General features: G+C 35.7%; 1 protein-coding gene across 1 annotated transcript in view; it reads right to left on the minus strand.

Moving 5' to 3' along the window:
• l(3)80Fj (lethal (3) 80Fj) overlaps positions 1-25343 on the minus strand; it is a 499933-nt gene that overhangs the window by 117416 nt on the left and 357174 nt on the right. The window contains exons 30-32 of the mRNA XM_069845727.1: positions 20992-21207; positions 19108-19434; positions 5936-6181 (exon numbers count right to left, since the gene is read on the minus strand). Of these exons, the coding sequence (XP_069701828.1) occupies positions 5936-6181; positions 19108-19434; positions 20992-21207 (789 nt within the window). The remainder of the gene's footprint in view (positions 1-5935; positions 6182-19107; positions 19435-20991; positions 21208-25343) is intronic.

Raw genomic sequence — 25343 nt, forward strand, 5'->3', positions numbered from 1 at the left:
CCTTTGGAAGACGCAAAGTATCACTTTTCCATTGCACAGTCGACACTTTGGTGCAAGAGAAGACTTTGGATGAAAGTGTAGTTCCGACCACACTTTGAGCCGAAAGTGACACTTTGTAGAAAAATGGCGGACGTCTTGGAAGTTGTCGATTATTAGAATGTGCGGAAGAGATGGCACAATGTGGACAATGTACAAAAGCGCTACATTAGAGATAGGCCTAAAGACAATCCCGTGGAATTTTATAATGATATAGAGTTTAAAAAACGGTTCCAATCTGATAAAGAAACTTATTGAGATTGCTTATATTTTCGATGACTGGTTGACAAAAACGAATAACAGAGGTTTGCCAGTGCCTCCAATAATACAGTTATTGACTGCATTAAAATTCTATGCTACAGATATGTACCATACATTAATATATATAATATTATAGTTCAGATATTTCTGTAGTAACATTCGTATATTTATAACCTCAATTCGATGAAGTGATATGTAGGTAGATAAGCCTATATAACCTATTTTTTTATTACTGAAACGAATTTTTTAACTTAAATAATATTAAACTAACTTCAATCTAATGTAGGCATAACTATCTTAAATTAGCATTGAGAGACCTCACGTGCCTGCCTTCTAAGCAGATTCCATAATTATATTGGGTTTAAAATGATTTTGATTTTTGTTGACTACCTGTATTTTGAGATAAGATTTATCTTGATGTTGATATAATCATTACTGTTTTGATACCGGTAATACATATTTTCACGCCGGTAAGCAATACATCTACTGTCTCTAGTTCATGTGCAGTCATAACCTCACCATGAAAAGAGATCTCATACTATTAGGCCTATTTTGCTATGCATTGTAGAAACATTTGGCATTCAAAATATTCCTGAAGAGCAGGCAATAATGGAAACGAGAGAGAGAAAATGGTAATAGTAATAATAATAATAATAATAATAATAATAATAATAATAATAATAATAATAATAATAATAATAATAATAATAATAATAATAATAGCAGTAGTAATGTGTTTATTTCATTCTTTCTTTACTTCTATTCACTATTCACGAAAAAGACAAAAATGAAAATAAAGGAAATAACACGATATATCAATGAAGGAGATACATAAAAACCTAACTTAACGATATAAATTTATCTACTCAATCCAACTTAATAGAAGATATGTACAAAATCTAACCATACTATATAAATCGGTGGAACGGATACATACAAAATTAAACTTAGTGACATAAATCAATGAACAAGATATGTACAGAACCTAATCTAACTATATATAAATTAATGGATCAGCTATGTACTGTACAAAACCTAACCTAATTTCACCAGCCGTATCACTATTTAATAAAATGTTATATATCTGAACTGACTGAAATAATCTAAACTATTGTCAACAAAACTAGAAACTGAAATAAAACAACTTTAAATATATATTTTCTTTCTCGCGCGATCAATTAGGCTCCCAATTCAAATGACAAGCATTGTAATTTGTAGGTTATACATCATTAATTTGTTATTGTTTGTTCACTTGTTTTGAAAGGCATTGTGGGACTTCTGTTACCAACCAAATTGTAACTCTACACTTTGCTGGCGTAAAGTGACACTTTGTGAAGTGCACTTCTTCAATCATCTATGAATACCACTAATATGAAAGAGCCACTTTCGTCAAAAGTGTCACTTTGCAAAGTGGTGATATAAAGTGTCGACTATGAATACCAGCCTTAATATACTTAGGTATATGTCGAAAATAGAGTAAAGCCACTAAGGATAAGTACCAAAGGAGAAAGATTTGATCCAGTGCTGGTGATTGAACCTTGGCATAGCTCAATAGTTAGAGTGCCCAGTGCGTAGAACTGGGGGCCCTGGGTTCGATCCCCGGTACCAGAGCGAATTTTTCTTCATTAATAACTAATGTTAACCATAACAGATAATTCTGTAGGACCAAAAATTAATTTTTACGTAGATCTTCTGGTAGATTTGATCCACAGTTTTGGAAGTTGTTGATAATGTGCTTCATTATGCTCTTCCAGCTGTCATTGCTTTGAAAAATATTGTTGCTTCATAACCCATGTACTGACGCTTTCGAGTACTGTGCTATGTATCCTGTCTTTTGTTCCTCTAAATTCCAATTGTGATCCATAATGACTATAACAGACCGAATGTACTTTCGTTTATATGAAAAATGATTTCGAGTATATAATTTAACCTAATATTGTGATAGCTTTCCAAACTACCAGTGTAAACATAGTATTTTGTTTGTTTTAAGTCATTCAGAAATGTTTTATTGAGTCACAGTGCCCTTTGAGCCCTACTTTCTCTTCTTTGGCAAAGCGAATCGTGTTCACAGCACATAACTTTTCCATCTTCCATCCACCCAAGTTCGTGTTTGATATGGTGCAGCAGTGACGTGAATTTATCAATCAATAAGGAATCATTTCCATTACACGACTCTGATGCCCAACATATGTGATTATTATAGTCCCGTCGCTCTAATTTCTGGCAGCCAATCGCGTTCCAGGTTGGCTACATTTAAACGTGTGTGCGTCTTGTGATTCACTGAGGAAGACGTTATTCATTTCTTAAGGCTCGATAGATACTTAATATAATCGCCCGCCATTTTGGCTCTTTCGTTGGCGTTCGCAGAAAGCACACAAAGACGTTATTTGCCGCTCAATTATTTGCTGAATTACAGTGTGTTTGATTTATTATCATAGGAGCTACGACATGATAATGTTTAACGGTGCGACAAATAGATTCCTCGTATGGTAGCTCGGCAACGAAAGAACAAAAATGGCGAACGATACTACCTACCTAGACTTTATAGAGCCTTCACTTCCTAATACGTAAGCAAAGAGGAGGAGTCACACCGGGAATAACAGCGTCATGACTATAATGCCATTCTTTCAGCCTTGAATTTCAGAGTACTTTTCTCCACACTTTTAATTTTCTTCATAAAGTTTTTCGACATATGCAATATGTTCCATACTATCATATGGGACACTAAGTCCTGATTAAACTTCTCACACCTTGATGCCTATCTATGAAATGTATCTGTATACGACAGTTTCCTTCCTTCAACCTGTTTAATAATTTCTCACATGCACGTCTCTATGGTGACAATGGTCGGGAAGTGAAGGGGAAATCAGGACATTCTAAATACTACCAGACCTGATACTGGAAGCGGAAGTGAGTAAACATGGTGCACAATCGAGTGGTTAACGCAATTGTAAAAGTATGTGTACTTCATGTGACTGTTTATTGTTTCTCTTGTATAATTTGTTTCTAGTGTAATCGTGGAGAGGTTTATAAGTTAGCATATAATATCAGAATTGTGACCTTATAATTAATAATTGTTTTCGTAGAGAACAAAGCTTGAAAGTGTTATTTGTTATGTTGTTAACAGACTTCACCTTAAAATGCCTCGCAAGTGTAGTGTCCCAGATTGTAAATCAAATTACGATTAAGAAATTCCATTTGTACATGTATTTTTGTTTCTGGACGATAAAGATTTAAGGGATAAGTGGACATTTTGATTCTGATTTCGTTATCAGAGAAGATAAATTTCCATGTGCAGACAGTTCGTTTATAACTGTGTGTAGAAAAAAATTGAAACTTCAGGAAGGAGCATAGAAAACTAGCAGTGAAGTGCTGAATGGTATTGGCCACATATTTATTAATAATTACTGCAAGATCCAAAATGAAAAGCAGGCATTGAAAGATAAAAATAAAACTCATTGCAAGTGTTCCAAGTTAAAAAGGTAGGTTGCTGTGCTCTCCAAGCTGTGAATTCCTCGTTTTTAGTTGTAGAGCCTATCTAATTTCTTGTGTATCTAGAAGTGGATATTACAGTGAGAAACTATGGTGAATAGTGTCATTTCATTCTAAATAAAATGAGTGGGCACAGTGTTAAATTGAACTGTGAATTGCTAGTTTTATTTTCAACCAATCTCAGTGAATACAGTGACAAAATTTAGTGAGTAGGAAGGCAAGACTCCATAATATATAATTTTCAGTTGATGATAGAATCTATTTGTATAATTCAGGTAAGATTTCCTAAATCCTGAAGTAGCAGCAGCTATTCAGTATTGTAGTACTGCCTTCTATATCCTTACAAACTTGAATTTTACAAGAGATTAAAATGATCAATTGCCAGTATTCATATATAAATACATATAGGTCTAATACAATAACAACAACAAAATATTTTAATCAGTTGTTTTCTTTTATTATTGGTGTAGATGTAGGCATATTTTTATGTTACTGAATCTACTATGTTCATTTATGTAGATTAGGAACTTTATTATTTATTATTTCATTGAGAATTTTGTTAAAATAATCTTATCGGTGCCGTATTTATTTTAACTCAATGTAATCTAAGAAAGCCCTCTTCTGGCCGCCATCTTGGATGCCACTGTCAGGTCTGGTAATATTTAGAAGGTAATGGGAAAATCCAAGAGAACAATAGAAGTTCATGCGGTCATGCTTTCCATTACTCTTGCAGCTAATAATAACTTAAAAATGAATGTATTCTGAATAAACGGAATGTTCCAGAGGATCAGGAAAACCCAGCCATCAACAGTCCTGCAGGTCATAAAAGAGAATAATAAAATTTTGGATCAATGTACTTTTCCAAATGATTTCTCATTCCTTTGCAGCCAATATCTTCGAAACGAATATATTTCTTAAAAATAAATTTTAACAAAAGTGCCATTTTTTCGTTTTTATCGTAAAAATGAAGATTTTCGCAGAAATGATCAATTTTCGCGAAAATTCGAGACAAAATTACGGCCATTAATCAGTTACATTTGTGATAAATCGCGCAAATACCTCTTCCTGCTTGAATCATAGCCTACTTACTGACAATTTCTCTGCCCTTGCACACTTGAACCAAACCATTCTTTTTTTTAGTACCGTAGATTATTTTATGACGGTTTATCAACATCTTAAAGGTTATTTAGCATCTGAATGAGATGAAGGTGATAATGCTGGTGAAAGGAGTTCAGGGTCCAGCATAGAAAATTACCCAGCATTTGCTCATATTGGGTTGAGGGAAAACCCTGGAAAAAACCTCAACCAGGTAACTTGCCTGACCAGGAATCGAACCCGGGCCACCTGGTTTTGCAGCCAGACACGCTAACCGTTACTCCACAGATGTGGATCCAAACCATTCATAAATGAAATCATTCACATAATTGAAAACAGATTCTTTCTTTTTTGGCCATCACGCTGACCTAAAACATACCGCAACAATTTGATAGAAAAGTCAGTGTTCCAATTCTTTAAAAAATACTAAGAATTTACAGACAAAAGAGCCATAAAACAGTAACCAACTTGCCTGAACATGAGAAGATTGTACTGTTGTACAGTTATCTCTTGTCCCCGTAATATAGCATCATACCCTCTAACCATCGAAATAATAAGTTATACAGTATCCAAGAAAAGGTTTTTTTGTTTGACAGTGACCGATATTGTTACGTTCCTACCCAAGTACATTCCGGCCACTGGTCAGTGCATGAGGCAGCTGCTAAACAAAGGGGAAATTTGTGTTGTTCTTAAGGAAAATCGGCCTTTCAGCCAGGTGACAACTTAAATGAAGTGACAACAAAGGCAAGTTTCACAATAGTTAAGTGAAAATGTGTAAAAAAAAAAAAAAAAAGAAATGAGAAAATTAAAATTAATATCTGCAAAGCAGCGTTCTGAATCACTGTCAACACATAAGTAAATTATTTTACAGAACCTTATCTCAACTTTAACTCCAAAAATCAACAAGACCACAGCTCCTGTGTTTGCATGCTTTAATTAAGCACAATTTACTTTGTCTGACCTTCACAGACCGGGTATCCCTACTACTTCTATATCAATATAAAATGATAAATGTCCCACATCACAAGTGTTAAGAATCAAATTTACATACCTGAGCTTCCTGTGCAGTGCCTTGAGCTGCAGAAAGTGCAGCCAGAAGTGCTGGCAATATCTTGTGGAGGTATTTTGTAAGAGCTTCTCCTGCTACAGAGGCAAGTATTGATAAGGCTTTGGTGTTCACTCGTGAAGGAGCAATAAGTTGTGGTACAAGGTATGGCAGAACTACACGAGACTTAATGGCCATAACTTGTCGCAGTCCATCTAAAGTAGATTCAGCTACCTTCGGATCTGGATCATTCTAACAAAAAGAAACAGACACCTACAAAATTACTAGTTAGTTAATTTAATTTAAAGCATCCATTTAAAGCCCTGTAAATCGAACATTAATTCTTAGTTAATTGGTTCATAAAATCTAAAAATTCTATTCAACAGCTAAAATTTCACCTAGATACACATAAAGAGTACTAACTATTGACACAAAAAAAGAATATGAAGCTGCTTAAAAAAATAGAAACATTTTAAAACTATGAACTACAAACATGTAACATGAAAAAAAAAAAAATCTGAATTACTGAGCAAATGCAACCTGAATGGCACAGCTTCAGCTTCATTTATTTTATTGTAGTTCTTATACTGTAAGTTGATTACATATTCAAATAATACATACAAGATTTTAATGAAAATAAGTTCTAAGCACTTCAGGAACTAGTCAGGTAAGGTAGTTCAATCTACACAATGTATATGTGACCGGGTATGCTTGTGACGAAGTATATAAATAATTAAAGATATACCATATTGCTACTATGGGAGTGAAATGTGAACAATGACACAAACCACTATCTATATTTAAGAGAAAAGAATTAAGGATTAGTTATGGGACAAATTAAGGAAAACAAACCATCTCATACCGAAAAATTAAATTTACATGTTATATATGAAGGGCTCACAACCAGAGTGGACCAAGTCCACCGGTGATAAGTTTGTGGATTAATACAATTTCGGATGAAGAAAACTTAGATTTAGTCATTGCCATAACAAAGTCCATAACTCATTTGTTACTCCACAGAGGGCAGCATTTCCTATAGAAGGTGAAGGTTGCTAAGCATGAGCCAGGAACTTTAAGACTCAATATCTCAGAACTATTCCAGATGGACTTTGTCCACTCTGGTTGTGAACCCCTCATATAAAGCTCTAAATGTAATGATGAGGGCACTTAAATAGACTGGATATAACCAAAGGAGGAGGAGGGAGACAAATGAAAATGTGTATATAGATATGCTCATCAATTACGTCATCCCCAAGCTACAGGAAATGTAATCGACTCATCTTTCAGCAAGGAGCAGCTCACCCTGATTGGTCTCTTGAAGTTCGCCATCATCTTAACCAAACATTCTCAAATCAGTGGATTGGCAGAGATGGCCCACTCCATGGCTCCTTAGATAATTTCAATATATGCACCCCTAGTAGCACGCAAAATATCCAAGTGGTTTTCAATCTCTGTGTACACATTCTATAATGTTTGTCCAGTGATTTCTTCAATTGCATCTCTGATGCAATGTCACAAAGTGACAAGGTCTAATGTTTTGCAAACAAAATCTTTATCACTCTAATTTTCGTTGTCCCTATAGCATTACTATCATAAGATTTAATCTTCTCACTTGTCACTAGTATGCGGGTAATAAAATAAAGTCAGATACATTCTGATGAAACCTCAAACTGAGCTTCAGTACTTTCTGCCATGTAACAAATCATATAATTACAAGTCAGTAAGGGTTAATAATCACTAATCATCATAATCAGCCTGTTATGATAATAATAGGGAATTTTCTTTCATCTGTTCAGCTGTTTCAGCTGTTCTCTTTCTATCACTTGAAAGTAATGTATTAATCAATAGTTACGTTAATTAATTAATTTACATTAATTCACAAGAAGAAATAAGAATAACAGGGCCAGGAGTAATTTGCGAATTATGTAACCATTATACATCACAATCAGAGTAAACATTCATGGACATTCAGTATGACAACTGACAAGGGACACCCTTGACCTTGGATGATCGGAACCGCACGAAAACATGCTTAGAATAACAATCAATCATAAACAAAACAGTGGTGTGTGTCATTTCCGTGCAAAACTCCGCACTTGTCTGCTAGCACCATTAGATGGTGGCATATTGTAGCTGCAATAACTAGTACTCCAGTTGCGTGAATGGTATCGCTGCAGTAAGTATTTGTCACTTGGAGTGTTCACAAGCAGGTTACTGTGTAAACTGTGTACAGTGCAGTGATATCATGAAGAGAATTAATCCTATGAATGTGGTCCAAATATTAGGGACAATGTTGCGACGTGCTGAATATGGAAATGACATCGGAGCCAAGGATATGGAGTTCGGGGATATATTATAAAACATAATAATTCAGAAATATAATGGGGATGACACAGAAATACATGACATTACGCTGGATAGATATATTAATTTTGAAGGAGAGGAGGAACCTGAACCTGAAGGTGGCTGTTCAAGCAGTACACAATGCTCATTTCCAGAGCAACAGAACAGTCAAGTCAAAGTGAGTACAAACTCTCTCCGCCCAAAAAGTCGAGCTCCAGTGTATTAGAAGATATTGATGACAGCGTACTAGAGAACATTTATGAAGACTATTACAATCGTGGCTTCAATTTCTATAGCAAACTAATGAAGTGCTATAAGTGCATTAAAGTAAATTAAATTGTTCATTATTATAAATTATGTGTTTAACAAACGGCGAGCAGAAGCTCGTATCAAAGGAAGTGCTATAAGTGCATTAAAGTAAATCAAATTGTTCATTATTATAAATTATGTGTTTAACAAACGGCGAGCAGGAGCTCGTATCAAAGGAAACAGACTGTCGCAATTACAAACTATAAAAGAGCATGTACGAGGGGGATCCAGGAAATAACGACCGTTTTGTTGTAATAATTAAAAAATATATATTTATTTGAAAAAACAAAGTCTGTTACATAACTGAAGCTTCCTTTACTTCTCTACATAATCACCACCTACATTTAAACATTTGTTGTATCTGTTCACTAGCTTTAGAATTCCCGTGTTATACTCCTCTGCCGCCAGTTCATTAAGCCAGGTGTTCACTGTCTTCTTCAACTCTTCATCACTTCCAAAACGCGTACCACCCAGAAAGTCTTTCAGCAATTTGTGGAGTGATGTGCGCCTGTCTTGCAAGATTCTGTCATTCACTTTAGTCTTCAGGTCTTCTGTGATGAGTGATGGGCGTCCAGGTCGAGTTTCATCGTGGACATTTGTTCGCCCATTGTTGAACATTTCGCACCATTTTCTCACATTTCTTTCATTCATTACAGTATCACCATACATTTCTTTCAATTGCCGGTAAATTTCTGCAGGTTTCAAATATTGGGCATTCAAAAATCGAATCACACTCCTCACCTCACAGTCGGCGGGATTATCAATCACGTCGTTCATTTTGAAGTAACACAAAATGCACAATGGCGACTTGTTGCAACCAGTACTTACAACATTATGAGAACACATGTTAAGGAAGCCAGTTGACCTTCAAACAAGGAAGGGGAGTCAGCTGCACGGCGGGTATGCGCGAACAGTCGTTATTTCCTGGATCCCCCTCGTAATATCGCAATTTGATAGTGCAAGGGGGTATGGATCTACAGTTCACTATTGGCATCTGCAGATGTGGGCACTGGAAGCAGCTAAAATGGTTGGCTTGGACAATTTCAAAGCTTCCATTTCCTTTATCGACCATCTCAAGCGTGAATATGGCATTTCATCCAGGCATATTACTACATTTGTCACACGTAAGGACATAGAAGACGATAATAGTATATGTCAGATGGCACAACAGTTTGTGGAGGAAGTGAATATGTTTATAAGAGAGGAGGATGTGATGAAAGGTAATGTTTGGAACAGTGACAAGAGTCAATTCCAGTATGAAATGTCTTCAGCATCAACACTGTCCCACAGAGGAGAGAAAACTACAGCTAGTGTGTTGCAGTCTGTACATAGCTCTACCCACAGCTACATAACTGATGTGGCTTTATCAATGACAGGCAGACTAGCAAACAAGTTGTACATCTGTTTTCAAGAGATGCAAGGCACTTTCGGCCCAAATATTTCAAAGAAACTTGAAACAACCTGTCCACGAAACATTCATGTGGAGTATTTGAAATGAAGTTTCCGGGCTAAGATGCTGTGGTCTACTGGTGAAGATATTCCCAGACGTTTCGTCTAATACTGCGGCAGACAGGTACTCCTAGCAGAAGACTTCGACCTAGGTTACCTAACCACTGAAGATGTCTGCCGCAGTAGTAGACAAAACGTCTGGGAATATCTTCATCAGTAGACCAAGACATTTTAACCAGGAAACTTCATTTCAAATAGACTCCAGCTGTGAAAGCCTACATGCTAAGATTCATATGGAGGCAAGCAAAAGTGGAAAAATGACTGAAGAACACATGAAACGTTTTCTAACTTCAGTCCTTGGTGAACATGTAACAAGTGAAAAGAGCCTATTGTTGTGCGATTCCTGGTCAGGTCATACAGATTGTACCCTTCTAGATGCAAGTTTTCCAAACAAAGACGTTATGCTGAAGATATTGCCACTGAAAACAACAAAATATTGACAACCTCTTGATATTTAGTTCTTTCGGCAATATAAGCTCTATATCAGAAGGATTACTGATTTTGTAAGACTACAATGTGCCAAACCATCACTTCACTCTGTGATTTACAATCAATTTTCTGCACCTACGTATAAGTCTATGTTGCAATATGCTTGGCAAAAGCCAGGTTATGACATTGACATACCAACATCATCATTTGAAAATGTTATTAGTGTGGCTTTTGATATTGGTTTGCATGAATGTGAAAGTGATTTGGAATGTGATAACGTGGCTTTTGTGAGGTATGCACATTGTTCTCTTCCACTTTGTTTTAACCACTTCATCGAAATCCAGCATCTGCACTTTGAGGACTAATATAAGCACTATCAAGTGTGTGGTACTGCTGTATATGTGTGTTTTGCGCTATTATAAGTACTTTAAGCAGAGTTTTTGGCACTGTTGATCGAAAATGTAATGATACACTGACGTCATTGAATTACGTATAATTTCCCTCCTATGGTATTGATATCTTGTTACTTTGTTTCTCTCTATTAAAATGTCACTTGAGGTAGAATGCAACGTTTTGCATGGAAATGACACACACCATTGTTTGTTTATGATCGATTGTTATTCTAAGCATGTTTTCGTGTGGTTTCGATCGTTTGAGATCAAAGGTGTCCCTTGTGAGTAGGACTATTGGTAGATTACGACCTTCTTTAATTTATTCCAGAAAAGAATACAGAATTCTTATTTACATTGCACATTCTACAATATGCACAGCTTATCATTACACCAGCATGGTATGAGTGTAAGTGGCAGTCAGAGGCATGTCAGTTACCCAAACTCTAAGTAGGTGGAGCATGCCCGATATCAGCGCTCGAAGGCCACGCTTTTTTCTTTCAAGTCATTATGTAGTGTTACGAAGTACAGTGTGGAACAGTGTGTTTTCATATATGATATTTTCACGAAGCACGAATTGTGGAGGACAATGCATAGGAAATTTCGCCAAAAATATTCATAATTTCCAATTTCATGTAGAAGTACAACTTATAAATTAGTAGCAAAATTCAGGAACACAGGTTCAGTTTTGGAAAAGGAGAAGGAAAGGAGATGACATGTTAACTGAGGAAACATCAGGCGACATAGGGAATAGGTGGAAAATAGTCTGATAAAATCTATACATCATTTAGCCCAGAGAATGGGATATCAGCAACATCTGTGCATGTACTTGCTACATTTTTAAAACTAAAGATCTATAAAAGACATGTAATACACCACACATAGCCAGGCAAGACTAAATTACTGTATGTGGTTTCCACAATCAGTACATGATGGAATTATTGACCCATACTTACAAGGGAATGGTACCTTAGATATCGTTGCTGGTTGGAGAACCAAAACATGTGTTACAGAAAAGGGTATCAGAGATGTTGACAAATTTTAAGGTGCAATGGTCAACAGGTAGAGATTCTACAGTCATATTCATGAGCGCTATGATATTCCTTATACACACACTTTGAGTGCTATGCTGCAACGTCTGTCCATTGTTTTGCTTTTCCAAGAACTGACTGACAAGTATGGAAATGTTGTTGACAGACACAACTTGTCTGGAAATGAACATGTATGTTGCACACCCACCAGCAATGGGAACTATTACTCCAGCAATATTAGTGAAACTATTGGCGGATTTCTTCGGACTACCAGAGGAAACATCACGTCAAATTGATCTTATAAAATTTGAACAAATCAAGAAGGAATTGTTAGAGGACCTAATTATGGTGGAGGTCCATACACTTGTCCATGAGGATGGATAATAATGAGGATACAGACAGCGATTTTAGAGATGATACACCAACATATGATGAGTAACAATTACCACATCATGAAAGCAGCAGTTCCTCATATGCACCATCACCAAAGAGGACGCAAACCAAATTTCCAGATGGATACTTGGCGTATACGTACAAAGTTTGGACAAAGCAACCAAGGGCGAAATATGACAAAGTCGACTCTACCCAACTGTGCCTTTCAGGCTTGGTCATTGAGTTGTCTCCTTGAGTCTGCTTCACGACCATTATGACCCTAAAGCGATGAATAAAGAACAAAACAGTCCTTCAAAAGTTTGAACAAGGTTTCAAATTATATCCGTATAAAATAGTGTTAAAAGAATAGCTTCCATTTGTTGTTGTGCAAGGCACCTTATAGACGAAGTCATTTGTCTACAACAACACTTTCATTATAGCCTACTAGTCTGAGGTGGTGCTGATAAAATGCATTGTCATTTTAAAACTCGTGTATCTCGTTAAATATCAGTCCTATCAAAATTTTGCATAAAATATAACTTATCAGAAACCGTTTTAAAGAAACTTTTGTTATGTAATATTTTTCATAAGAATCACTAACAAGCGAGATATTTCGATTTATTTAATTCAGGCCCCCTTATGACCTCCCTTTTAAATGAAGTATTTTGAATGCCATATAGCTACAATCTAAGTCAAACAAACTTAATTTACATTGCAATTTTGATATAAATCGGTTGTGCCATTATCATGTGAAAAGGTAATAAACATCCAGATAGACAGACAAACAAAAATTTCAAAAATGCGATTTTTGGTCTCAGGATGGTTAATTATACATGATGACATCATGTATTTTTGAAAAAGCGAAAATTACCAAGAAAATTTTGGTTATAGATTTATTATTAGTACAAACAAAAAAAAAAAAAAAGTCATGTCAAGTTAGTCCATCATGCCCTGCTTTTAACCCTTTGTGGACGGATTTAAATACTGCAGTCAGTCTGCGTGAAAAATGTGTCGGATGTTTCCCGCCGTGGGACTGCAACATGGATATTGCAGGGGCAGATGTCACCCGAGATGGGACATGGATTTAAATATCGCAGTCACTTCACGCGAGAAATATGTCGGATGCTGCCCGCCGTGGGATGCAACACGGATATTGTAGTGGCGGATGTCACCCAACATGAGACTCAAAAGGGTTGATGGAAAATCCTGCTTTTTCAGATAAAATGTCCTGTTTTTAAATTTTTTCATCTGGTAACTATAAGCAAGAATGATTTTCATTTCATTAAATGAAATTCAATAGTATGTAGAAGATAAATTATTGAGGAAAACAACCCAACTAAAATGAAGAACTTCTTCAAATTGTGTTGATTTTACTATGTACCATGTGTTGTCAGGGTGAAGCTAACAGAGCAGTATGTGCATGCTTCGTGTCATATTCTCTTGTCAAAAAACATAGAGCTGTGTATTTTCTTCACTGAGTACCCATAACATTATAACATTGAAGATCGAACAGCAACCAAAGTGTAGCGATTCTGGTGAAATCACATCACTGTCTAGAAACAGTAACCTTGTTGTCCACAGTGAAGAAAGGGAAATTACTACAAATTCAATTAAGTGTTGTGAGGAGGAAATTTAAATAAATGTTTGTTGGAACCTCTTGAGAGTATCTTTTTTTTTTTTTTTTTTTATTTTATTGGGTTATTTTACGACGCTGTATCAACATCTAGGTTATTTAGCGTCTGAATGATATGAAGGTGATAATGCCGGTGAAATGAGTCCGGGGTCCAGCACCGAAAGTTACCCAGCATTTGCTCGCATTGGGTTGAGGGAAAACCCCGGAAAAAACCTCAACCAGGTAACTTGCCCTGACCGGGATTCGAACCCGGGCCACCTGGTTTCGCAGCCAGACGCGCTGACCGTTACTCCACAGGTGTGGACTCTTGAGAGTATCAGGGAGCGGCTAAATACTCTGGCAAAAGTATTACTTCTGTGAAGAGAATTAAGAAGGCTGAATTGCAACCAATTGAACATCACACTACTCCAAGAAAAAATAGATATATATTTAATGTTTACAAGTAACTGTTCTAATGGTTATGTTCAGCAATATACTGACATAATGAATCACTGTGTGTTACTATTTTGTTATAGTTCTGCAAGTTCGATCAACATGTCATTCGGGATGTAATCGAAAAATTCTATCTGGTTAAGGAAGAAGTAGTATCAACAGTTAGGAAGGTGATTCCGGTTTTGAAATAGAGAAATGAGTGATGGTAAGTTATTCATTCTGGAATCTATTAAAAACAATGGAGTTTGTGTGAAAGAAGTGCCAAGGATAGAGGAAGTTACTCATTGAAAGGCCAGACATTGTGGATTGTGCACATGATACATTGTTCCCATGAAGCAGTTTAGACTGCAGAACAAAACTATATTTTATACGGACAAAACATGGATTGACAGCAATATTAAGTTTCGTAAATGCTGGCAGAAGGAAGGTGCAACAGCATGGGAAAGAGCATAGAGCAGATTGATTGTTGTATATGTGGGGTTAGAAAATGGGTTTCTATGGGAAGCCCAGTTAGTTTATAAGCAAGCAAACATATCAACGGAAAACTATCATAGGCAGATGAAATTAAGTAATTCTGAAAAAAAAAAAAAAAAAAAGGACTCAGAATCAAGATCTGTCCAATTTGCCTGAAGAATATGTCATTGTAATGGATAATACCTCATACTACTGCAAACAATTAGACAAACCATATGCCAAGTATGCCATTAGGAGAGACATGGTTGTTTAGTTGCTAAGAAAAAGAGTGGATTATAATGTCACTATGAGCAGGACCACCCTACAGTATAACCTTAAATAATTTTTTATTTGTTCCAGAGGTCTGACTTGGGACCTCACAAACTGAGGTTGACTGTGAAGTATTGGTGAAATGATGACCATGGTGAGGAGAAACAGAACACCTTGCTTCAGCTTTGTCCATCATAAATTCCCTCATGATCTAGATGGAAATCAAGCCCAGGAAGGGTGAGCTGAGCCTTGATAAATCAAAGACAAGCTTTTCAAATCATATGGTCATTGATTTCTTCATTGTGATTGAGTTGGTCTGGGATAAGGTGAAATACTACATTTGAGCACATTATATGACGGGAGACATTATTCTGTCTAAGGCTGGTCTCCCACCAGTGTTACACTACTATGACGCTACCGGAATGCAAGTGATAGCTTCGTTATCGCACAGGGACTGATAGATAAGGACCTCGCACACATAGACGTGACCGATACACAGATGTTTGGAAGATGTCTTCTGATGATGATGATGATGATGATGATGTCGTCATAGCTTATCAATATCTCAGAAGCCATATATTAGGAACAACATCAATAGAGAGGCTTTTGTTTGTGCCCAAGAAATGGAAAATGAAATTCTGGATTTATAATTCGTAATTTTGAAGATTTGAAAAATAATTCTTCATTGACTACACTTTATAATTGTTTTGTATGCACTAAATTATAATATGCTTCTAAAATTAGGTCTCCATAAGTATATATCACAAAAATCAAATTGACAATTATTCAAAAGCAGTTTTCAAGATTCCTGTATTTTAAGGGGTGCCATTTGAAATTTCAAAGTGGGATTGGTTGGGGGGTGAAATCTAAAATGCAATTAAGTCTGGTTTCAGACTTCCCCCTCAATATCTAAATTGACGTGTTTCTTGTTTAAATTGAATTCAATTTAAATAATTAGTTATTTAGACTGGGAAGTTTTGAGATGAAATATATATACATATATACCCCCTCCCTCCCTCCTTCTCTCCCTCCCTCTTTCATTTCTTTCCACTCTTTCTGTTTTTTCTCTCGGTTTCTATTTCTAATTATTTTATTTTATTTATAACATAACACATGTAACTACTGAATGGAGCTTCTACTCTGTTGTAGCATCGAATTCAAATAAATGAACACAATTATTGCTTAGGCCTATCTGTACTGTTTTGCTGCTGTGCAATCTCTGTCCATGCTTTCTCAATTACATCTCTCCTTGCGTATTCCTCCAAATTATGATTGTATAGGCACAGATATTGTTCTACTAGTTGAACGAAGATAATATTGTTCCATTCTTCTTCAGCCATCTCAAGTGACTGGTTGTCGCAAGGTAGTGAGGTCACGCACAACTCGTCGCCAGCAGGTGGTGTAGTGATCTCATATCCGTTGTGCTACTGTGAGAACTTCCATTTAAAACCACGTGCAGTGACTTAAAAGCGACGTAGCATAGCTGTATTATTGTAGTAGAGTACCACTGGTAGGAGATCGGACTAACTTATAAATCTTGAAAATGAAAGGTCTTTCTTTGCCTTTCTGTTGTGACTACAGGGGACTGGAATGGACACTACAGACACGTCACTGCATTAGAGGAAAAATACCTTTAGAAGGCCGGAGGAATGAATGATGTCATTGACGAAATAATAATTAATTTTTGACCAAGCAACAATGATGATGACGATGGCAGTAGGCCTACTGACAGAGATATGGATTTTGCCTAATTGCAAATTAATATAAACTGGAATAAGCCAGTAAAATATTGATATAACAATATTTATATAAAAGGTTTAAATAATGTATATAATGCATAGAAATAACTATAATAACACAGCCATTGTCAATTCCCAGCCCAGATAAGAGAGAAGGGGGTACACACGACTATATTTAAATACGAAGACCTACTACGAATGTTCTTCTCTGAAAACTGGAGTGCCATGAAAAAATGCTGTCAGTAGTTGAACCAAGTTTCTTCATGGCAGAGCACCCTGCAGTGAGTGAAAGGGTCAATGTTTTTTTTAATAGAGTCGTGTTACCTAAGGGAGGGGCATCGATGCTGTGCCGTTACCTTGACAAGTACACATCACACTGAGGAGTTCGAAAGATAGACCTATGGGAGGTATATAAAAAAAAAACTAGTGACAACAGTATATATTTTAACTCAATTTCCTACACTCCTTGAAGTTTTGCATAGGCATAGTGGGTTTCTTGAGTTTGTTGAATCTTGCATGGGGTGTAAACACAGCTGCAGTAAATGAAAGCTAAGTTGTGGAATCACTCCACATTATCTAATGTAAAATCCAAACAACTTTGTTTGGATGGAACTTTCTTTTTTTTTTTCAATATAACGCACCTTTCAAAATAAAGTATAAATAATTTTATGTTTTGATGTACGTTATACTGAGATTTCACTGTATCAACATGCATTTTCTCTTCTGCTAGACCATGTCTTGACGAATCAAAAGTGTCTGACACTCTAATACAGTGGAGAACAATCCCTCCATTTCATCAATGTTCCCCATCAGAGCTCCTCTGTCTAACAACTTTAAATATTAAACTGTTTCATGAAACATGAAACATAAAATTCTTATCAAATTATTGCACTAAGTTGTACAAGATAAAATGGGAAAGAGGATGATGATGAATTAAAACAGTGGATAAATAGTACAGTGAAACCTGCTCAAATCGGAAGCTGAATAATCTGGAATCCTGTCTATTTCGGAACAATTTATTGGTCCCGGTGAAATTCGTATGTATTATATGTAATTTTTCCTGAATAAAATGGAAACTGTCCAATGCAGAAACGGAAACTGTCTGCTACTGTTCAAAATGGTAATAATATTTTGGACATACTAATTTAATGTAAACTATATTTCGAAACAGTGTGTAATTTCGAGGAAAGTACAAAATATGTAGGTCATTAAGATAAAAACAAGCTTTCTTTGCAAAATTTTAGAGGGTACGAGGATGTGTTAGCCTGGAGGTCATAAATTTTATTACCCTGTTGACTAGGCAGACGAGACCCTTCAAAGATTTTCAATGCTTCACATCCGTATACTGTCGTAGCTGGGTAGAATGCAAGTGTAGTGATTTCGTGGTAAAAGAAAAAAGTTGCGTAAAAATGTGACACTATCATTAAGTGATGAAGTAAAAGTTGCAGAGTTAAATGAGAAACAAAGTGTATGGGAAATAAAGTTGAAGTTCAGTTGTGGAAAACTCAGGTGTGACACTTCAAAAAATAAAGACTGTATCATGAGTAAATGGCTTGCAGTCAATAATGTGGAAATAAATGAACTGTTGTGCATGCTCTTTCAAAGACCATGTCAATTTTTGGACCTACTCCGCAAAGCAAACCCTTGAACTGGCAAAGAAATTAGATAAGCCAGAATTCAAGGCTTCTAGTGGATGGCTCCTAGTTCAATTAAATAATGTGCTGTGATTATATAGTACAGTATTATAGTAAAGTGTTGAATATTAAATTTAACATTAGTAAACTTTAATGGTGTTTAATGAGTAAGTTACTATAATATTTATACAGCAAATCTCATTTTCATCAATATGATTCACCAATGGAATAAGCGACAGAAAGCTGATTTAAAGTGAGTAGTGTTAAACAGAATATTTTGTACTTCTTGCAGTTTGTGGCATGCCATTTTTTTTTTCATATATACAAATGATAAAATATGTAATTTTAACTTCACACCTGACTAATACGGAAACCTGTCCACAACGGAAAAAAAATTAGGACCATGTCACTTCCATTTTGAACAGGTTTTACTGTATTTTTTAAACAATTTGTATTTCAGCACATTTGCACATAACAGAAGAAACTTATACAGTAGAATTTACTTCTAAACAAATTGAAGATCTTAATTGATCATACCCAGAGTCATTGGAAATAAACCAACTCACATATAATTCTTATTAACATATGTAAATAAAAAAAAATAATCATCATAAATTGCAAAGTAATGTGCATACCAGTTGGTTCAGCATTGCAGGCAGGATGTCATCAAGTGCTCGTACTCCAACAGTAGAGTGCAGGCTGTCGAAAGTTTTTGCAGCAGCTTGTCTCACTTCTGGCAGTGGATCACACAGAGCTTTTCTAACAGTTGGCACCAAACTATTAACAAATGTTAGAACCATGTCCTTGCTAGTAGAGGCCATTATCTCTGACAGACCAATACACACTCCCTGCCGTTGATCTGGCTGATCTGACTCCAGCCCCTTCTCGAGAATTGGGATGATCTCAGGCAATACACGTTCACCCAGCTTCCTCACTAGGTCACCCAAAGTACGAGCGGCAACCTTAAAGTAAATCACGTCAAATGTTTGGATCTTATTCTTATATTCTACGGTAACTGTCTATAATAACACTTTAAACCACAACAGTCTTTCCACAAAATTAAACTGTCAATTCATTTAAACAGAATGTGAAAGCAACTGAGCTACCCTTGTTTGATTTAGAATAGAATGGAACTTAGTCTTGTGCACTTCAACCCAAGAACTTATTGTATAAAATACTCTTCCTTCTTGCAGAAAAATACAGTTAATTAAACAGCCCCAATTCCTTAATAATTTACACAAGATGATTTCCATTTACTTTTAGTGGTATTGTCTGCAGGATTGTAATACCAAAGAAGTGATACCTTCTGAGATCTTTATGAACCAGGCTTTATTATTGAAACACATTTGCATATTACGACTTCTTTTACAGCACTAAATCTACACTTTCCATTATAGTTTGGTTTAGTTTAAAAAATCAGAATAATAATAGCAATTTGTCATCCTTCTGGATATTTACCAACTGCTCATATGATATTAAAAATATAACTTCAAGAATGAAGAAGTCAGTAATCACTAAATTGTGCATTTTATACTTTATTGTTGCTGTATTTTGTACCTGAATTGCCTTTTGTATTTCGTTAACAATTAAGCCAATGTCTGTTATTCTCTTATGTTAGGCTAAATGGATATTTATATCAAACTTGAAAACCATGGTAAATTTTTACCCTATTTATGATTATAGGCTACGATGCTCCTGGCAGTGATAAAATTAATGTTTCATCTTCATGTTGTAGATGTGCATTCTTTCTAGATCAGTGTGTTTCCAAATTCTAGACTATAAAATACAGTGCATATCTGAGTGTAATGAAGCAACTTTTTATATAGACGAATTTTTTAAATTGTTGAGGTGTTATTTTAATCCACCTCTTCCCAGCTTTTTTTAATTACTTACGTGACGTTATCAGTTTGCTGATTTATATTTAAGAAACTGGATTTATTTTGTTGTGTCTTTCACAGACTTATTAAAAATAGATTCATATACATAGCTTTTCAAAGCTGAGAGAATCCCCCTCCTTCTCCTTCTCTCTCCTACTTTACTGTCTTTGAAGTGTGCACTCATATGATCAAGCAAGGCACACGAACATACATAAGATCAAGTCATATTTGTATCTTTTATAGAAACTAGGCCAACAGATATACCCAAATGTTTTTTTAAGATTCGGATGAAGTGACAGACTAATGGGTATCATAAGTGGAGAGGGGAAAAAAAATTCTTCTTCTCGCAATTACAGGGGAAGTTGAAGAAGTAAATTTATATTAAAACTGCTACTCCAGCATTAAAAAAATTTGATTTATCAACAAGCATTAATTGGCATTAATAAAATTATGGGAATAATTATGGTAAAACTTTTGATAAGAATTACATCTGTTTAATTATTATACAACAACCACCTACTAGTCTGTTCCGAACAAGATAAAAAATTACAAGAAGCAGGAAACATTAATGCAACAAATAGACTCAACCTCCAATGCTCGCCATTAGAATAAGAATGAAATGAAGAGGTAATTATTTCATACCTGTCTCTTGTCATAGCTGGTACTAGCTAAACAACCCAAGAGAAGACCGAAAAGTGTTGGCAGTATCTCCCGTAGTGTACGAGGGGTATTTGTTACAACCACCTTCCATACATGAAGTGCCGCTTGTCGCACCATGAGAGCTACATCCGATCTACCCATGTACAGGCCTGCCAGCACGCGGTTTCGACGTCCTCCACCAAGAGCATCAATGATAGCCTGGAGAAGGAAACAAAGAAATACACATCCCTGTTAACTTATTTCAGATATACGTTTTTAGTTTAGTTTTTTTTTTCATACTTATACAATTATTTTAAACCTCAAGAGAAATTAAACACCATTTATATGTTCTAAATCAATTTTGCTCGAAAATAGGTTAGCTGAGGAAATGTAAGAACACGAAAATACAGCACTGTTCATTATTATTGAAATTCGAAGCTATCCATGCTTGTCTCCAACAAACTTGTGTCCTTTAATGACACTGTTACTGCTTCAGAAACAATAAAACATTTTGTAACACAGCATGATTTACTACTTAGAAACAAGCAGTCTAAAATACTAGGCAAATGAAGATCACACAGTAAGAAGATACCGGTAAGTAAAATTTTCTGGATTGGAGTTTGAAATGTAAATTACGAGTCAGCTTTGGCTCTAAGCAATTAAGATATCCTATAAATAACCTTAAATTCTTCAACAATGTGTTATAAATTTGAATACTATATTTATATACTCAAAGATGGCCTAATCATGAAGTTCCAATTTTTTCTTGTGAAAATTGTACTAATATTGACTTCACTCATTCTTCCCATATAGTCTTCAAATGTTATTTCAGATGTTATTAAATATCATTTAAATTATACATTTTTCTCACTTATGCGTTTTTTTTATTTAGACACCATAACAATGTATAAAGGAAGTTTTACTGTATAACAATAACATTCTGACAATCAACATGACTTTTATTATACTACGGTTTTATTACACATCTTGTTACTGAATGAAAGGTAAAGTGACATATGTTTAAATCTGTAAGAGTCCTAATAAGACTGGCTTAGTAGGTGTTCTTCTATCATACTGAACTTTGACATTGATAACAACTTCAATCTCAACAATACTATGAAACAAATGCATAATTTTGCAACTAGTTTTTGAAATATAAATATTCTTATCTCTTAGACAGCAGCTTCCACAGTCCAATGGGAGGCCACGCAACCTATACATACAGGGTCTGTGGCATTATTGACAAAAGGAGAGAAAAAATTTTTATTCTTATTTTAAATATCAACTGTTTCATAACTGCAACATGGGTGAAATAACCTTTTTACTCTTTTGATATGTACACTTAATGGCAAAAAGAATGGGCCGACTCTTGGTCGATAGAAATGCTAAGTTCTATCGCACGGTTCACTTGTGTAAATGCACTACACCTCAAGGCATTGCTATGGTCTCTCTTCATTGTAAGTCGTCCATCTACAATGTACTCAACTTTACGAGCTGTGTGTGGCCCATCGATACCAGAGGTTATGTGAGTTCGCCTCCCAGTACGGGAGAATTATTTTTTTTTTATTTTAGTTTTTAATTTATTTATTAGTTTAAATGTGAAATGTGAGCCGTGCTCGACATCGTAGTTGTCCACCTAGTACGTCACTTCGCCCGACAGAGTGCTCTCAGACGATATGTTATAGATAGCACTACGATTTCCTTCATTTTCTTATCCAAATTTTTTTATTGGCCGGTTGATTACGTCAGACGAGGAGAGAGGGAAAGCGAGGTTACTTCGCTATTCGCAGTTATATCTAGCACTACTCAGGAGCCGGAGTCCGTATTGACAACATTACTCAGCAGCCAGGCCGCGTACTGACAACTTCATTCAGACAATCGACGTGCACTCAGGGAATTGAGCTCGAATTGTATTCTACACTTGTAACTTAAGTTCATTGTGTTAGATTGTTCGAGAATAGTGTATCATTATATTTCACTTGAGAATTTACGGATCATATGAAACCTTGTTTGAAATATATCTTGGGATTTAGTGCCGCAATAAGTTGTATCAGATTTGTTATTATTGGAATAGGCAAATTTGGGTTGTGATATTATTCTCATTTTTGGTTGTTTGTGTTTGAGATATTGTGGTGGATCATGTATGGAAGTCACTCGCTGATGATACGTCTTGGGTTAAGTAATTGCAATTACGTGAAGTGATGTAATTGTGATATGTGAGGCTGTATTGTATTCGGGGATTATGTGATGAGATATAACTTTGATATGTGAGGTAGTATTGAAGTTCCAAGGCGGTTTTGGTGATAGCGTAGTGATTACGATCTTTTGGCTTACATCGTAATAGACGGTGTAATGAACTGGAATAGTATGGGCCTCGTTATCTATTCTAGTACTTGCTACTCCATATTGGTTATTATTGGTTTCCACACCGGTATTCAGGAATCGAGTGCATTGAGTTTCAGTTGCTATTCAAACGACTATTGGTATTTGAAATTATCGTCGGTTATTTATTATCTATCGTATCTCTCTCTCTCTCTCTCTCTCTCTCTCGGGCATTGTTTGATTGTAAGGTACAGAGATTATTGTTAGTGCTATATGCACAGTTTATGTCAGACATATGTGGAATTGGTAATTTATATAGTGATCAGTCGTGTGACAGTTTGTATTGGGTAAATTCTTTGTGTGATACGGAGCCCATGTGTATGTTCAATTTGGTTAATCAGATTTTATGTTATCTGTAATTGAATGGGGCATGTGTTATGAGTTGGCATACTGACTGGGCGTTCATGTTGAGGTTTATATCTAGTTGACTATATATATATATATATATATATATACACACACATATATTGAGAGAATCTTTCAACGACTAAATGTTTAATAGTTCAGCAACTGATTATTGAGAAATGGCTGTATTAGATTGTATTACGAGTTGTAAGTATGTTCGCCCAGTGTAGGTAAAGTCTCCACGATTCAGTTATTGGTTCACTGGTTATTCAGATTACTTGTAATATTTTCGTTCACTTAATTTCATATCTACATGTTATTTCATTATCATTCATGTAATATTGTTATCCATTATTTGTTAATTATATCTGTTATACAAATTCACACTATTTATTTCTAAAAGTCTTCCACTGCACACATCCAATCATCCAATGTACCATACATCTGGTGAATAACAGCCTCTATAAGAAGAAGTAGAAGAGGAGAGGATGATCATACACCACCACCTCCTCAAATGGCTTTTGTTCATAAACTTCGTTATGCCTGCCCTGCAAAAAATATTACTGCCCATCACCTGTGGGCTATTAATAGGCGAGACCTGGTCTGTAAAACAAAAATACTTGTTTCACATCCTAAAAAACCGGACGCATAAATAAGTAATTAAATAAAGAAAAGCAAACAATTTGTTCATATATTAACAAAAAAATGCCTGTGGTGGGGAATAGTATCTCGTCCACAAACCACCTGCGTCAACAACTGCACTCATTCTGCGCAGCATTGAGTCCACAAGATTATGGAACAGGTCTAAATTCATGACCATCTCCTCCCACGCATCTAGAACTCTGTCCCACAATTCGTCAGCTATCCAAACGGGTGGTTGTTCTGTCCAATTAGAGCGTAGGATCCTTTTGACTGTAGATCACAAATTTTCAATCAGATTCATATCTGGTGATTTTGGAGGCCAGTCGACCAGGTGATCATCCTGCTGGAAGAAAAGTGTTCCTTCTGGATATCGTTCTCGGGCAGAAGGGATCATTACGTTTTCCAAAATGTGTTAGTAGACTTCTACCGTAAACCGACAGTGGATGTGTTCCAGAAGTCCTGCCCCATCGTATGACATCCACCCCCGACACGTGACACAATAGATTGTTGACGGATTTTTTGTCTCTCCGCCATCTTCAAGCGTAATGACGAGACAGAAGTATTTCTTGGAAGAGAGAGGGAAGTTTATTATTTATTAGAGTTTGGGCATATTCTAAAAGATGTCGTCGCATAAATATTGCTTTGCGAGACATATCGTCGCTAAAAAGACAAAGTGGCATAAGCGACAAATGTGTAATTTTACAGGAGAGCAGTTGAAAGAAAAGTGTTTATATGCGGACCTACAACTCAAAGTAATAAATTGACACGTCAAAGATAATACATTGATTCAGTTCGTTTATTGTTCCTCTTAATAAGGACTAATGGCAAACTCTAAAATTTTGATATCTTATAGGCCAAGAAGGCCTTAATTGGAGATACGTCTGTTCGAAAGATTTCACTCATAATAGGAAGGCACTTACGCCATACACATGACTGATCGTATAATACTAATTTATGCTATTGCTTTGAGTTGTATTACTCTTTAT

The sequence above is a fragment of the Periplaneta americana genome, chromosome 14 (assembly GCF_040183065.1).
Source record: "Periplaneta americana isolate PAMFEO1 chromosome 14, P.americana_PAMFEO1_priV1, whole genome shotgun sequence".
Taxonomy (NCBI): domain Eukaryota; kingdom Metazoa; phylum Arthropoda; class Insecta; order Blattodea; family Blattidae; genus Periplaneta; species Periplaneta americana.